Raw genomic sequence first — 17,948 nt, 5'->3', positions numbered from 1 at the left:
TGTGCTCCAATACAGGACCAAATTATTTTAATACTAGTCCATAGAAACCAATACCTGTGCCCAGTCAGCACAAAAGGCCTGAATGGTGTTTGCAACTCAGACGGCCATTTCTTAACTTTAAAAATAAGAAGAAGGTTCTGCTCTAGCTGAAAAAAATTAAACTACTGCTGATGTTAAAGCTTCCTGTTTTTACCAGTACCGCTACACCGAGGTTGTAGATAACCTAGCCTAAATTAAACGATTACTTCTGAAACAGGAAAAATACACCTCATCAAGACTCACATGCTTTTTGGCAAATCCGTTTTAATTCCCTCCATAATGAAATTTCCCGTGTTTTGTGCTCTCGCTGTCTGTAAAAGACGTGACTGGAGCTGTCTAGTCTCATCTGCAGACAATGACTTTAACATTTAGAAGGACAGTTGAGGCTCTAAGGCAGGAAAGGGTGTCCAATAAAACCATATAGTCACGATGACTGTCTGGGCGAAATTACTTTATGGCACCTCTCTCTGCGTGTCTCTCTGTCTTGAGTTGGGGCGGAAAGTCACGTTTATTCTCCAAATGCATGCTGTTGGTTTATGACCCTGCAGTAGGATGAGCCCTGAGAAGATTATATAGCCGCAATAAATGAAGGAAGCTACGAGGCGCTGCACTGACTTTGACAAAACAAGGAGGTAGAAATGTCTCTCCGTGGGCTGAAACTCCGAACACATACCTGAGAGCAGTGAAACACCTTGACGGTGGAATATAATCATAATGACAAACATAATAAATCGAGTTATTGGCCTATAATCCTGTTTAATGTCAACCATGAATTACTGCCTTTGTTTCCCCCCCTGTAGAATCAGCCGCAGGATAATAATATAGGATAATGCTGTATGTAAGCCTTTTTATTGGGTTGTATTGCGCTATTTAATAAACGACAGCACAATTTTAACCTTTATGAGTTTTAGGCTACATTGATCAGGGGCTACAAAATATTTTTGCAGTAGTTCTATAGCAGGATATTTTTTATGTCTACAATGCTGTCATGTGATGCTATAAATATTATTAATATGCATTTAATATCAAGTTAAAAACAAACAAAAAGAAAAAAAAAACTGATTTGTGCGGACTAATCCGTGCGTAAAATTACCAAGTCGCCAAAAAAGAAGGCGCAAATGAACACCGACGCTGTAATCCATCTTTTATTTTATTTAGAAAAATCACCATGAGCAGCATATTGAACCTATAACCTAAATGACAGGATGAAGGCCTTATTTGATCACACTTCGCCTCACAGTACAGCACAGGCCTGTCGCTGTAGGCTAACATAGCCTGTTGTTCTTCCTCTTCTCTCAAGGAGAATGTGGACAAAAACGAAAAGCACCAAAATACCTTTAAAATCCCCACAATGTTCCCGTTGCCGCGGATGTTATACCAACTTACATTGGAAAATGGAAATCGATTGTGCGTTGTTGTAAAACGTCTTAAGAGGACAGTAGCTGGTTACTGGGAGGAAACAGCGAAACAGAAAATCTAACAATCAAACTGCAGTCACACCATAGCTTAGCCATGACTGGTGTATATGTGTGTGTGTGTGTGTGTGTGTGTGTGTGTGTGTGTGTGTGTGTGTGTGTGTGTGTGTAGGCATGACCATATCTGCATTTCAAACCCACAGTAACAACAAATATACACAGCAACAATGACAACAACAGCAAGGACAACAATACCAACAAATATGCCCCTATAAGGCTACATGCAGAGTTTATAAAAACAAAACAAAGAAGCTTTATTCTGTCTTCTGGAGCAAATTCCTTAAAAGCTCCTTTCTGATTAATAAGGGAGACCAGAATTGGTTGTAACACAGAGAACTTCTCCACTAAGAGCAAAGTGAAACAAGTTTCTGTACAGACCTGTCAGGCACCTGAAATACAGCGAGAAGAAGAAGTGGTGTTTTGCTTCCTTTTTTATGTTGCTTATTGTAAATATATAAAATCTCGTAAATTTAGCAAATGCACTGTGGTTACAAGTGCATGACATGTAAAAGGTTGTGATTATACAAAACCTACATCAGTATTTTTAACTATTATGACCCACGCATTTGTGCAGAAACTTCAATGGAGAACCAGGAAAAGACAAGAGCGCCTTTTAAACCCAAACAAGAGGTGGTCCTATTTAAAATGCAGTAGACTCATTTTATTTACAGACAATAAAGCCTCAAGTCACAGATAATGTGTTAGACAGAAAATATTCATCTTTAGTCGCTTATTAGCCAGTTAGACAAAGTACAGCTGACCCTGGTCTGAAAAAGCCACTGAAGTGGGACAGATGTGAAAGTATCACATTTAAAACACATTATTACTTTAGCATGATCAATTCACCTTTTAAGTACTTGCGATTTTTAGATTTTTCACATGTGTAATCTTGGTGTTTTTGAAGATACATTTGGTTTTGGTTTGTTTTCTAAGGGTAATCGCATTGTTAAAAGAGCATAAAGAGAATAACTCCAGCCTTAGCGAATGTGTCTTTTATCTTTTGGTAATGCCAACCCAAGAGTATTAACATGTTTCATGTAAATATGTTAATACTTACATGCATCAGATACAGTCCATTAGCCTGAATCCTGTTTGCTCCCAAAAATATTTCATTTTAATCCCATACAAATATTCTGCAGCTATTTTTCAGGCTATAACAAGCAGGTATTCAGCCATGAGATTACTCATGGGGTTTATCTTTGATCGTTTTCCCTTGTACTTCAGTCCGAGCTTGCACATTAAACATAGTTTTCACGAGGACGATAGTTTTAGCCTTAAATCATAAAACACCATTCCCATTTTTTTTGTTGAGAGCACAGACAGTTTAAGTATTACGTCTGGAATGTTTCAAGCATTGCCATTTCTGAACATGAGAGATGTGCATCCATATTAAAAACAGATGTGTTTTAAAATGAGTAGTCTTTGATATGAGCTGGTATGTTTGTGATCGGGTTTATTGACCTCCCTGTAAATGTTAACACATCATTATTTACAACTACCCCGGGTTTCAGATGAGCTGTTTTCTTTTTAAAACATGCAGATGGAAGAATTATGCGCCAAAGTACAGATTACCTAACTTTTTTTTTTTAAGACATTAATGTGTGTGTTACAGCACATCCCGGTCTCCCCTGCAGAGTTTATCACTGCAGTTTTCAAAAGCAGCCATGTTAGCTCTACAATCCTTTGCTTAGTCACAACTGATCTTGTCAGTTCATGTTAGAGGTGTTGGCCATCTCTGAGCACTGTGTTTCTTTTATCACCACCACCTCTTCACCTATCACAGGAAGAAAACAAAAGCCCAGCCTCTAAATCCATCATTCATTCATACTCCTCCTCTCCCGAATCATCAACTTCTTCATCTTCATCCGTCTGTTTTGGAACCAGATTTTGACCTGTCTCTCTGTCAGATTTAAGAGTCCTGCCACCTCCAGGCGCCGATCTCTGGTCAGATACATGTTGTAGAGGAATTCCTTCTCCAGCTCCAGGGTCTGGTGTTTGGTGTAAGGACATCTCTTTTTCCGGGTCGATTTGGCATGGATCCAGCTAGCTGATGGATTTTCTGCAGGAAAAGAGACGAGAGTTGCATAGGTTTTTACTCACACCAAACACCACGTATATTTACTTTCCTCTGGTTTTAAGCATGTCTTTCTGTGTGTGTTTTGAGGAGTTCAAAGGCTGGCATAAGATTCAAAGAAAACATTTTGTGGAGCAAATTTTATGAGCCCACAGTTTTTGGCTCATTAGAAAAAGAAACACTTCTACACCTTTTTTCACATACTCCTCCTGTAATTTATGACAAACCCGTAATTTAACATAATGTGACATAATTGAAAATGTGGCCACATTTGAGGTTTCTGTCCTTTTCGATTTGGAAGGACAGTGAGCTGCTATAAATACAGGAAAGTATACCCAATAAAGATGAGCCTAAATCTCAGTACGAGAGGAGACAGGGCTGAAAAACAACCACAGCCACACTCATGCTCATTTTTTCTGTTTTTTTAAACAGCTGAGTAAGGATATTTTTTTAAACATTTAATAGTTTGATAGTCATGCTCTCACAATGCTATTTTGCATTAAAAAAAATTTTAAAGCACTTAGGATTCTTACATCATTAAATTAACTTTAGATTAGCTAAAATCTCTCATTTTACAAAAAGTAGATATTTTAATGAAACCCAGATAATTGTTTTGTTTATCCCAAGATAAAATATATTAATGTATCTCTACTACTACTACTACTACTACTAATAATAATAATGATAATAATAATAATAATAATAATAATAAAGCTATGAGTCTGCACTCTGGAGTAAGGGTCCAATAATGTGTTTTAAATGGCATGGCATGCTTTTAGAGCATAGCGTGATTATACTGACTATTTTAGGCAAAACTAGCTTGGAGTAGTATTTGCAAAAACGGGCTCGCTAACTCTCCTACTATCAGAAAAACCTTCATGTGCAAGTCAACCTGGGTTTTCATATAGCTATTGACAAATTGTTAAATAACAATATCACCTTAATTATTTTAATGGACAATAAGGTTTTATATTTTACAGTTTACAAGACATTTATAGGCCCATAAAAGTCACACACTCACTTCCACAGTCCTCCCCTCTCTAAAACACACACACACACACACACACACACACACACACACACACACACACACACACACACACACACACACACACCTGTGTATCGCCACTTCTTAAAGCTAATAAACATTCCTGAGTTTAGTGTATCTGTGTTTACCCGGGTCAAGCTGCTGCTGCTGCTGTGTTTTTCTGTCGTCGTCCTCTTTCTTTGGCTCAGGCTTCCTCCCCAGCTCCTCTACAGTCCCAAGCCGCTCCAGGACCACCTCCGCCGGACTGGCGAAGCTGGAATCTTCAGGACTGTCGTGTGACGGGGGTGAATTCTCGGGCTTAATTGTCTCATACCTCGGGCTCGGATTGGAGAGGTCACTCTGTGCTGGGAGACACGCGGGGAAAGTGGCCGAAACTTGCGACAGAGCAGTCTCCGAGGTGGGGCTCGCCCCTTCCCAGCAGCGTACAAACCTGCTGTCCGACGCGGATGCAAGGTGTTCGGCGTGTGTCTGAGTCTGCGGGCCGTAGTAGGGGTGGTGGCTCAGGAGGTGATGTGGATGAAAAAGGCCGGGGATGGACGCACCGGGGGCGGATTGCCGCTGCGGAGAAGAAGACGTAGAAGAAGTGGAAGTGTTTGTCCAAGGAGAAAAGCCATTTAAACTCGACTGTTTGTTGGAAAAATGAGAGAAATCCGGGATGTGTGAGCCGGGGGTCCCCTCCTCCTCCTCTGCTCCCCGGCCTGGCTTTGCGCAGCCAGCCGTCGAACCCTGCAAGCCTCCCGGGATGAAATGTGCACCGTAAGGCTCCTCGGTCTGGAGACCCATCATGGAATAATAATTCGTTAGCGACATGTTTATTTTATTATTTCAATAAAAAGACACTTAAATGCGACTGTAAAACGTTAGATGGGCTGGTATAGTGGCTTACATCCTCCCCTAAAATGGTAGTAATTTTTTCCTGCCCTTACTTTCTCCTCGGCTGCCCATTGGTTACTCTGCGGATCACATGGTTAGACTGTATTTAGCCAGTATAGAAGATAAATCAATTCTTTCTTTTGTTTTCAGAAATGTGATAGCACGCCTACTGCGGATGGACCTGAATGTAACATATATATATAAAAAAAAATAAATAAAAAAAAAAAAAAACTTGGACTCTTTTTAGAGGCTGAATAAAAAGTAGCATTGGGCCGTTCGTATGCCCGTTTGAAGAGAGCGTAGGTGCTTCTGCCTTTTGCACTTATTTAATGCAAAAATATGACTTACACTTTATTAGTAATTATGTCATCACAGCCTCAGATTGTCACAGGACTGATTAAAACGGGAGGGGATGGGCTTCGGCTTTCCTTTGTGTGAATCGTGACTCATTTCGAGCTTAGAGTGATTCTCCCTTGAAGTTCATGTTGAATTGCGTGCAGCTTTATTTTCCTGGAACTATTACCCAAGATCAGAAATTGATTTGTATCAGTTCACAAGTTCTGTGCTCAAATTAGTTACTTTTTTCTAATTTTAAAGTGTCGAGTGTTTTGTTGTTGCTGTGCTTTTGTTGTTCTCTTACTAAATAAACCAAATCTAAGAAGATCATTTGATTTATCCGTCATTTTAAGCAGTGGAAGGAAAACAGTGTCATAATCTATATATATAGCAGTGCTTGTGCATAAAAGTGAAATTCCAAGTGCTTTTCTTTGTGGCTCTTATATGCTAGGTTAGGCCAGGAACGGTAAACAGTAAGGATTCATTTTGGCCCACTGACTTTTGAGTTCGGAAAAAGTGTGAAAAGCGTGAAAACTGCAAGAACATTTTTAATATATTGCACTGCTATTTCCAGGGTAATACTGGTGGCGTTACACAGGAGTGAAAATAGATGGAAATTTAAAATTATCTCTAGATTTAGTCAAGTTGTTGGAATAATAAATAATAATAGTAAATAATACTGTTGGTTAAATACAAAAACTGTACATGTAAAGGTTTGTGTCTTTATAAATCCACAGTGATCAGCAAATGTTATTGTGCATCTAATGACTGCAGGCTCAAGGAATATAAGTAAAAGTTCCTATTGTCTGACAGATTTTGTGGGGGAGGGGTTGTGGTATCTTAATTGTTTCAGCTTTTCAAAAATCACAAGAGCCACGTGAATGTTTTCATCGTGATATTTTAGTTTTATTCATTAATTTTTAAATAAAAACTGTTTTGTAAAGGTTTTACTTTCTCGCCCTACTTCAGATCTAACTGCTCTTTATGTGGCCCATTCGCTAAAATGAGTTTGACACCCTTGGGCTACACCTTGATCGTGCACAGCTAGCGCCATCTTCTGGCTGAATGAGACAAATCTGATTGAAAGCACTGCGAGGACTCCAAACTTTGCAATTAAAGAAGGTCCAAAGGCTTTCACTAAATTAATTAATTACTACAGCTAATAATATTCAGATAAAATGAGATTATATGCTTGGAATATAACGTCTTGAAAATAAATAGACACTTTGAGAGTCACTTCCAGCAGGATGAAGAGAGGTATGTGAGCAAAACAGTCCTCTATGTTATACAAAATATCCCAGCAATCATTTATAAATCACTGCAGAAGTGATTTTAAGATCTGAAAATCTTGTTTCTTAAGTGGTTTTATGAAAATACTGACATGGAGAAACACATGAATCAGAATTTATGATTTAATGACTTCAAACCTCATTCGGACCAGAGAGACTTCTCAATGCCTGAATGAAATTCAGGGTATCTTACTCTAGGTGGCAGTGTGATAACGGCTCCTCTGCTAATGGGCGTGGGTGGGGGTGGGGGGTCTGAGGATGCTGTAAAAGAATGGAGAGTGTTTGCTGTGTAAAAATTAAAAGTCACTCAAGCTGCTCTTTAAATTTATATGACAGATTGTAAGATATGATGGGACAATGTTGGCACCATTTCCCACGATGCATTTCCCTAAACTGATGCCAAGACGTTTTAGAGATGAGTATTAAGAAAAACAATTAGTGAAGTGTTGTTATTACTATCAGGCCATATTTTACATGATTACTGCCCTGGTTTGTCATTCATCATCTTTTTATTTACTTGTGTTCCCCGTATTGGTAACACTTTGCTTGTGCTTCTGCAAACAACTATATGTTGTGTCTTATAAACATTATAATGGACACTAAATGCAAAATACCTCATTCAAGTGCCCCTGTTAGTAGATTCGGAGTAATTGCTAATATATTTCTACACACACTCTTTGTATTATCATGGTTTTAATTCTTTGAATAAAACAGAATTGTACATTTTAGTCAGTGTTAGAATATTACTATATTAAAAATAATTTGACACAGGACAACTACAACTAAAAGATGAGCCTGGTACCAAAATGTATCTTCATATGATCTTTCATATGCTATAACTTGTTTCACTAGCCATATATCTCAAATGCATCTTTTCAAGTTTCCTCCATCAGATAAAACATCCTAGGCACCAATACCTATTTCTATATCTTGCTCATAGACATTAAATTTTTTATTTTTCCTGTTGGAGCTATGATATATTCCATGATAACGATGCTCAAAATTGCTTAAAAATATAAAAAATGAAATTTTGGCTTTTGATTCGGACACTTGGTGAGTAGGTTAAACTGACTTGTTTAAAGGTAATATACTGCATGGGTTGATTAAATACGCACCAACTTCATTCCACATTGTAAAAAAATTGAAATGTTGATTTTGAAGGTTTCCAGTAGGAACTTTTTTCAGAATTGTTTGATTATTTCTTTAATGAAATGACTGACTATTAAAGCCCCTGTAAGTCTACTTCTACACTCCTTTCATTTTCAATATTATGTAACTAAAAGGTTGCAACAACTACTAGTACGACAGCATCAAGTTCTTGCAAAGGTAAAACACCCCAAAAATAGTTTTATTGGGGGTAGCTAGCTTTAATGTCTTTATTTCCAGCCAGAAACACAATCTCTCCTTTGTCTTTCTTTAGACATCACTCACAAATACACACCCGTTTGCAGTCCCACTCACACACAGATGAGGTGAGTGTTTGAGACAAACAAAGCGAGAGGCAGCAGACTGTCTGTATTGCCCCAATAAAAGTCACGAGTTGAGGAAATGGTGGTTTGTGGCCGTGTGGTTTGTTGGGATTTGTTTGCGGTTCAAGGTTCATTAGCAGCCTTGGACTCACTGGGTGTTTCTGCTGTCTGGTCCCATGTTGTTCAGACTCAGCACACCAAGGTGTAAAAGAACAAAGAACAGAAGTCTGAGAAGTTCTTCTTTCCAGATTTTCTTTAATGCAGTACTTCTTCTCTTTGATGTCGAATATTAAATTTTATAGTATTTTAGACTGCCTTACATTTCAGTTACAACAGGTGTTTTTAAAATTCCATTAAATCCATTGTCCAGTATGGTTGTCGAGCTCCTTTTTCTGAGTACCCAGGGTTTTATCAGAGCTTGGTAGAACATCATCCTCTTCTATTACTCCTTAGCCATAGAATAACCTTCAGGAAATACTAACACTAAATAATTTTGGTTTCTCTGGAGTTCAAATCTCAAACTTCTGTGACTGAACAATGACATTTGCATTCCTAAGTTAGATGTTGTGTTACTTGCCTTGATGTTATTTATTTCTGTTCACTGCTTTTGTTATACACTGAAAAATTCAATTTTTAATGAAGTAATTTTCTGTAATATTTTTAGCCAGTGATTCTTTTAATTTTAACATTTACAGAATTTTTAAATATACTTAACACTGTTTTACACATTTTGTAACCTTGTAATATTGTTCATCCTTGGCCAGGTCTCCCATAAACAACAGATGTTGGAAACTTTAAAGCTATAAAATTAAGTCAGTAAACTGTCACAAATCAACATCTAGGTTGTCACAACTCCCACTAAACCCATTTCAAAAGAAACAAGTCGGTGTTACTGTAAACAGTCCTGTCACAAGGGTATTTAATAATATTTCATTACATTTTACATTTAAGAATATATATGCGACATTAAACGAGACAAAAAAGAGGAATTAGACATTAGACAATGTGTCAGTGGTAATGATATTCTTTTTAATGTTTAATCAACAACAGTTTCCTCATAGTCCTCATATTCATCATCCTTAAATGAGTACATAAAGGAAAACCATGAATATAACTGCACTTCTGTTGATTTTGCTGATTAGAGGAGAAATAGCAAAGAGGCAAACATCAAACGTTATGCAAAGATGATTGTTTAGACTCATATTCATTTGGTTTTATATTCAGCTTCAGTATACTGAGGTACTGACTACTAAACTGAAGCTATTAGCATTAAGCAGGACATTTTTTATGAATGCATACACATTAACATCATGATAAACACCAACTTAAAGAAAATAACATCAAAATCCAATATACATATTTTTAAAAAGATATTAACAGAAAACTCAAAACATATATTTTGTTTTGTTTTTCTTGTTTCAAATGAAAATGGATAAAACTTCATGCTTGCTCACATGGCCTTGTGTTCAAAGGACATGGCCTGAGGCAGAGAGAGCATTAATGGCTTTGCAGTGAAACCACATGACTTGAAGCTGGAGTTAAGAGAAGCATTCCAAAAGGTTTTCTCAATAGCAAACATAATAAAATCTGTGTTGGTACAAGAGAAAAACACCATGAGCTCTGGGTCTTCCTTTAGCTGGGTTTGTGTATTACCCTCTTATATGTCTCTTACCACCTGCTTATAGGTGTCCAAAGGTTGCAGATGATTGTCTTTTAGTTCTTCTTCCTCACCAGTTCAGAACAGGTAGCCACAGTCTCCTGATTCTTCTCTTCAATCTGCTGTTCTTTAACCAGATTTTCACCTGAAAACAAAAAGATAGCACACTGTTTTGTTGTTTTAAAATTTTGTTTTCTTCGCAATGTACTGAAATAGAATTAATTTAAAAACATGAGCATACTGAGACATATTTCAATATGTCACCATTCCACACACACACATCTAACAAAGATTCTCTATTTTATCTGCACAATTTTCATTGCTTTTGTCCTTTTAATTCGTGGGATATCAATACATGTCAAATATATATATTGATTTGGCTAATTTCAACTCTGGATATATTGGTTATCATTAGTTTCTCATTGTGAAGGCTACACAATATTCCCTGCAACTGAACATTTAATAGTAACAGGACAGCCCATTATTGGTAATCATGAAGTCACATAGCTTTTTGCACTTTGCAAAGTTGGTAATTACAAGATCAACAATTAGAATAGGTGTCTTTTTGTTTTCATTTAGTACATTAACTGATTAATCATCATATTGGATAATATTCCATTGTATTTGAGATATACTGATATGAGTCTTAATAACATCCATATCGGATGCTTAATAACGGTCAGTCTTTTAGCAGGTACTCCGCAGATTTAAAATCTATCTTTAAAAGATAAAAACAGTAATAAAAAATATTATACCTTTATAGTGATAATTGAATCCGTAGCGCTTTACTCGTGTGCGTCACGTATAGTTGTGTTTTGTTTGTATCTAACAGAATCCTGAACACAAAATAAAAGTAAAAAATTCCAGGTTGAATTTCACAAGTTGAAAAAAACCTCATGGGTGGAGAGCATTCATCACCACGCCACTCTTAACACAAATCTTTGCCAAGATGTGTGTTAATTACATGCAGCTGCACAGCATATACGAGTCCTTCAGCCAGAACAGTGTCCAGAAAATACTTCACAATAACGAAGCAATACACATCATATAGTACTCGAATTTCACTTAAACGTAAGTTGCAGTCCAGTAAGCTGCTGACAAAGATGGCATATTTGCGCCTAAAGTCATTGTTGGAATTTTTTTAAATTTTGCAATGAAAATTGGGAAAAGTGAAGAGTAGAAATGCTATTCAATTGCATTGAAATAAACTATCAAATCCAGTCATGTGACCGTTAATCTAGAAACCCTTGTCTGATGTGGAGATCGTTATATACATTCTCGTACTATAATTACGCCGTGACTTCAACTTACTCTTAAAATGACTGCCGTTTACACTGTGGCCTACTCTCCGGTGCAGTCTTCCGGCCCTCTGATATGGCTCTGACCCCGCCCTCCTCTCGTATCTCCCATGCAGTGACAACTCCTGCACTCGGGCTGTTTCATTTCTTTCTCGTGTTGGTTCCCAGGTGTAAATTCCCTTCTAGGAATCAGTCCTCGATGTGCCTACATCCGTCTGATCGAAACCATCTTCTGTTGGATTAGCGAGGAAAAATTTCGGAACATCATGTGTCCTTTGGAGAAATCCTTGGATCTAACGTCTTTGCTTAAAAATGGGTTTAACACGGGCACTGTAAACCAAGATACTCGTGATAAGCAGCTTCCTCGGCAGCTTGAAGAGAGGGTGGGAACAGATCCTCCTCCTAAAGGGTCAGTTTGGGCCACATACAGCCCAATTTGATGTAGAGTGAGCTGGACCAGTAAATGCTTAATACTGTACTGGAGACAATACACTTGTTTTGCACTAAAAAGTTGAACAAAGAGGTCCAAAGAAAGACATTCCTTACTCCCTTGAAAAAATCATGTCACGGAGCACTTAAATTAAATTAACCTTCTTGTTTAATGTGTAAAGCATTTACTGAGACATCTTTTAAAAAGTTAGGGTGATTTTAAAAATATAACTTTGCAGATTCACATTCTCCGTTTGTTTTGTTATAATTTATGTAATTTACAGATTGTAATGGCTCTACAGAGACACAAATCCTTCACACATAGTTTTTGTAAGCAAAACAATATTATTTTACCTCTTTATGAGCAAAAATATAGAAATAGAAGGCTTAATTTTGGAAATTCATCTATTGGGCCAAAATGGACAAATGGCGCCTGCTCCCAGTGTTTGACACCTTTGCAGTTGCTTCTTACACAGGAGTTACAATTAAAATGAACTTGTAGTTTGAGTCTCTCTAGGATGTTAAAACACCTTCAAAGATAAAACTATGAAATAAAACAGAATAAAAAGATCGTGTTTGCATGTGCTCATTACCCTCAAGACCACAGTCAATGGCCCTCAGAAAGGAAAAGCTAGCGTTTGACCTTGAGTCTCTTTAAACTTGGTCTTCTGAGTATAATTAAGTAATCCTACAGGATGGGCTGGATGTTTTTACACTGAAGCCACATCAAATAAGGCCTAATAAACACCATGTAAGTGAATGTCATAAGAAAAATAAGGAATTCTAAACTTTTAATTCCACACCTGATGTCCAAAACAAATTTGAATTTTCCGTTGAATTTAAGTTATGAAATATGCTTTTTCCCCCCCCCAACTGATGGATGTCTTTTTAAATAGTGAGGAGTAAGTTCAACCCATTCTGCTACTATATTTTAAAAACAGTATGAGGTGACAAGTTATTGCCTAATAAATATACAGAATGTGTCTAATCACTTTCATTGAGCATTCACTTATTATGAGAACATCTCACTATGTGCCTTCAGTGAAAACATGACCAGATTTTTCTTTTTAATGGTCTCACTGTAGTAACTACTTAAAATGTATCTAATTTTGACATTTAGTTTAGCCTACGGGCATTGATTAGAAAAGCCTTGTTTAAGGAAAGTGACAATAATACGTGGTTCACATCTTCAAAATACTTTACATTGTGAGCATTTGTGTTGCTTTCACATGATAAAAGTATAGCAAATATCCCTTATATTTCCTGAATACTTTCCTAACTAAAGCATACACTGTCAAAAAATGTAGATCTGTAAGTCATTTTGCAAAAGCATACATATTCATATCAAAATAAGAAACTTATGATGCCCCCACTTCATTGGCTCAAACAATATTGAAATTCACAAGGACAAAAGCTGGTCCTTCTGTAGAAGCATGGAAAAATCCCTGGACTAAACAACAGCCAAATCATGAAAGTATCGCACAAACAAATCCACCACCACTCTCCTGTTTCTAACCTTGGCCTGCTGCCTTAACCAGCTGAGGTTCAATACATCTGCAGCTGTTGTAGGAGAAGACAGAAGGCATAGGCAGCAAGTGAGGAAACTGCACCAGAGGTGTGGTTTACTGATTGGCTGATCGTTTTGTGAAGGCTGCTCTTCAAAAGGATCTGTAGCCTCTTATACGAGGCATAAATCGTGACTAGCTTTGCAATGCAATAGTACAGTCCCGAGAAATAGCTATATTATAAATATAAGATGTGTAAATGTAGTTACTATTATGTTGACAGGCCTGCTTTGAAAAAACTATTCTGATCAGTTTTGGATGGTTTGTGATTATGATGTGTACAGATCAGTTACTTTGCTGGGGAATTGACCGGGTTCAGTGGTAACCAAACTAAAGTTGTATGAAGTACTTTTGTGCAAAACAAATGTAGAGCAAGCTGATGCAAGTCTTTAAATGAGGCAAAACATCCTTGATGGCAGAAACCACAAAGGACTGGTGTATATGTATCAAATAAATATATCCAGTGAAAATGATGCCCACTGCTCACCATTTAACCATATGGAACACAATATGCTTTGACATTTTTCACTTTGTACAATGTGTGTATATTAAACGGTAGTTACTGTAGCCCCTGTGGACGTCTAGGACACACGTGATAATGTCTGGCATGCAGAATAGGCTTCTTTAACACCTTCTCATCGCAGAGTGCCAAATACCGATGTTCGTTCTAAACGGCAGCTTACAGTGGTCATGGTCGTTACCTTTGGTAGTGCGTATGTTTTAGTAAAATCAATATAAGGCTGTGTATTTTTAGTAATCTTGTTCGGAAAATGTAGTTACTCTAAACTGCGGTAAGAAAGAAAAAATAGAAAAAATAATGTTAGGGTGTGAAACGGCAGTTGTAAAAGCAAAAAAACAAACAAACAAACAAAAAAAAAAACCCCACAGAGAATGAATGAAACTTATAGTTCACTAAAAACATGTGTTGTTTGTCCTCCATCGATTAACTAACCAGATTTTCATTTACAGGAAATCCACCCACGCCAGGAAAATAATATCTTGTAAATTCTGTATCTCCTAAATATCCGTAAATTTATTTTTATTATTATTATTATTAGTAGCAGTAGTATTGTGAAATTTCGCGCAATTAATATGTTGTAATATGTGTATAAGTGTTTAGGACAGTGTATTTAATATTTTGTGTTTTGATATATTGTGACACAAAGCACTGAACATTTTGGCCTCGCACCTCATTCAGTGAAACAGATGCCCAAAACTAAAGCAATAAATAAATAAACATAGGCTATATTAAAATAAAATAAAAATGATGCGGGTCGATACATTATTAAGGCAGTTTAGTGAGGGCCTAACAGTCGAATCACTAAATGTAAATAAAACCAGAAAAAGTATAAGAGGCGAAATTAATCAACATGTTGCCTAATGCCCTAATCAGTAAAGTATGTAAAATCCTACAGTTAGAAAGGTAGGCGGAGTGGCGTCATCCAGAACAAATATACGGGCTCTGCGTTGGACATTGTCCGTAAAGCAGGTCTTTATTTTTTTTTTAATTACACACACTGACTACGGAGTCCAAAGAACGATCTATCCCCACCACACTCACTTCGAAATATTCGCCTTCTTCTTGTCACGTTTCGCTAATTGAGGGGAAAACAAAGTGCAGGAGGCCCCTCATCCTGCCTGACGTGCACCCGAATCAACGTCGCCTGTTCAAAGTCGATTGTAGCGCAGCTTTTAATGCAAATAAGGACTTGCATTAAAAGTCCTTGAATGAAGTTGGAGAGGAAGCTGCAAATATCGTGGAAATCATAAAAGATCTGATAACAACATTTAAAAAATTTCTCGTTTTTTAAATTGTTTTTGTCGAGTTATACTTTTTTGTTACATTGTTTCTGTATTTTTAGATACGTATGCAGAATCTGACGTTATCAACAATTACCCAGGCGATGAAATCCCTGTTAAAAAAGCTGTTTCACACATTTTTTTCTAATTCTCTTTAACATAAAAACATCTCTTCTCTACTTTCATCTAAATAGAGGAAAGAAAGATTAGTCTAATTAAAAACTCAATTAAATGCGCGTTTTATTGTACTTTGTCTAAAATTGTCAAACACCAGTGATTATTGTTTAGTGACATCCAGCTGTCCCGCGTAAATTAGCGTGTTTGTACTCTATGCAAGTAGGGCACTGGAGAGTTGGAAAAGTCCCTGTTGCTCATTTTCATTCAGTGTTTAATTTATTACAGGTTAATGAAACGGAAATAACATCAGCATCAGGATTACTCATCAGCTATATATACAGCATAGGCCTATCTTTGTGTGTGTGTGTGTGTGTGTGTGTGTGTGTGTGTGTGTGTGTGTGTGTGTAGGAGTGATTGTGTGTGAGAGAGAAAAGAGGCAGAATTTTATTAGGCCCATAACTCTTAAGACTCCAGAGGAAGCTGGAAGCATAAAAGTTGAAGGCCAAATCTCTGCACACTGCAGCCAAATCTGAAACAGCTCGGCTGAGAGCTGAGAAATAAATATTGGTGAGATATCACAACTTCACATTTCCTGCGATGGGACAACAGTGAGACACCACGGGAACTTGTGATTAAGATGCTGAGCTGGAACCCAAATGGTTTTTTCTTTTTCCTTTCTTTCTTTCAAGCCACTTTCATTTACTAAAGGTTTATATCAAAAAGAAGGAAAAAAAACATAATTTAGACCTATAATGGAGGCTAAATGTACACATATACGAATTGTTCAGTTGTTTAGTTTAACACCTAGGCATATACATATTCTCAGTCCTACTGGTGGGTTTAAAGTCCACATCATACAGTAAAACTGCGACATCTAATGGCAAGAGTTGGAATTACAATTTAAAGTTAGCCTGCAGCTTTGTCGGCCTTCAAGGTACAGATGCTGACAACAAACTGGGGAACTACAAGAAAAAGGCTTGACTGGCACTGAGTTGAATGTTTTCATCTGTAGTGTTGTTATGGAAGAAAGTAATGTCTTATTACACAGCTGAAATAACTGTTCAGTTTTATGCTTTTGGAAACATGGCATGATGCAAGAATTTCAAAAGAAAATACTCTCCAGTGCTTTAGTATTATTATTATTTAGCTTAGATGGTTCTCCTAATTTGAGAAAGACGAGAGAAAAGGCTATTAGAGCTGTAGCTGTTACTTAAAAATGGAGACAAAGCACCAAATACAACTCCAGTTTTTTTCTGATGTTCTTGGTTACACTACTAAATTGACCTCCAAGTTACAGCAGTAAAGATGCCCCAAGGGGCCCATGTATATGTCATCCTCTCATAAGCAGCCAGCTGAGCCACTGTTTTAGCCCATTCATCCTATTTCTCCAGCGAGTAGTATCCGTAAAAGCCCAAACAATCCACCTTCTTTCAAAGAAGAAATCAAAGTCCAAAAGAAAAAAAAGAGCGAGCTTTGTAGAAATCTGAAACCTCTTTTTGAAGACTCCAAACATAATCTTTCAGGTACCATTAGACCAACATCTGAGTGTGTACAATACATTCCCCTGGTTCTGGTTCCCATTATAAAATTGTGTAGTCCATCTCCTTATATTATGATTATTACCTCTCAAAATAATTTACACATATGCATATATTTGTATTGTACTATATGTTGATGATACCCACATAAAGGCAACCTGCAGATATTTGTGCTCATCCTATAAGTCCTCTGGTTTTTCCGCTGAGTTATCAGTTAGTTAACAGAGCAGACTTCTAAAGCGAGAATGGTTCCTTTGATTCACATTGATTTATTTATTTATTCACCTATTCATTCATTTGTTTTGCAGTAGCATCAAATTCATTGATAGATATGTATGTTTTTCTCTGACAAACCAAATTATATGTTAACCTTTAAATGCACAAGTGGGTCAGAAAACCCCCCGCAGCCTTACCATATAGTTGTATATGTCAGAAAGAAAGCTGCTGTACATCTGAGCGCAATGTATCACAACAAAATGGTGGATGAAAATACCAGAAAGGAGAAAAAACACAATTAATCACATTCTACAACAAGACCAAAGGAGGTGTAGATACTATGGACCAGATGGCTGGAAGCTACACCTGCATGTATGGAAATGGTCTGGAAGGAAAGCCAGTGTTAAGTGAAAAGCAATAGATGCTACTGTGAAACACTAGCAGCGCAGAAAACTATCAAGAAAGTGTTCACATCCATGACTTCATGAAAGTACACCAGCATATCCTATACAAGCCATATACATGTTAAACTTGTGTTTTTAATGTAATTTTCAATTATTGTGGACCAATCTGCCTTTCTTGTTTTCATTAGTCCTGTTTTTTTTAATTTTTTTAAAGATTGTTTAATAACGTTAGATAAAAAATAAATTTCACAAAATGAAACGAAAAAGACTACACCGCACAGGACTCTGGGAAATGGGTCAGCCCACCCACGTCACATACGT

General features: G+C 37.0%; 1 protein-coding gene across 1 annotated transcript; it reads right to left on the bottom strand.

Moving 5' to 3' along the window:
- Positions 1–1,187: 1,187 nt before the first annotated feature.
- Positions 1,188–5,510, bottom strand: LOC120714123 (homeobox protein Hox-D9b-like). The gene is made up of 2 exons (XM_040000175.1): positions 4,765–5,510; positions 1,188–3,573 (listed from the first exon to the last, which is right to left on the bottom strand). Exons 1-2 carry the CDS (start codon positions 5,444–5,446, stop codon positions 3,329–3,331), a joined length of 927 nt encoding a protein of 308 aa, XP_039856109.1. The 5' UTR covers positions 5,447–5,510; the 3' UTR covers positions 1,188–3,328.
- Positions 5,511–17,948: the final 12,438 nt, after the last annotated feature.

This window comes from Simochromis diagramma, unplaced genomic scaffold, assembly GCF_900408965.1.
Source record: "Simochromis diagramma unplaced genomic scaffold, fSimDia1.1 OVJJ01000596.1, whole genome shotgun sequence".
Lineage (NCBI taxonomy): Eukaryota > Metazoa > Chordata > Actinopteri > Cichliformes > Cichlidae > Simochromis > Simochromis diagramma.
Note: the sequence above shows the minus strand (reverse complement) of the source record. Positions and strands in the feature narration are given on the sequence as shown.

Excerpts from the sequence above, each read along its gene's own strand:
- LOC120714123 (XM_040000175.1), bottom strand. The coding sequence starts at position 5,446 with ATGTCGCTAACGAATTATTATTCCATGATGGGTCTCCAGACCGAGGAG. Across the intron at positions 3,574-4,764 it reads GCAGCAGCAGCTTGACCCGG|AAAATCCATCAGCTAGCTGG; the intron begins GTAAACACAGAT and ends CTTTTCCTGCAG.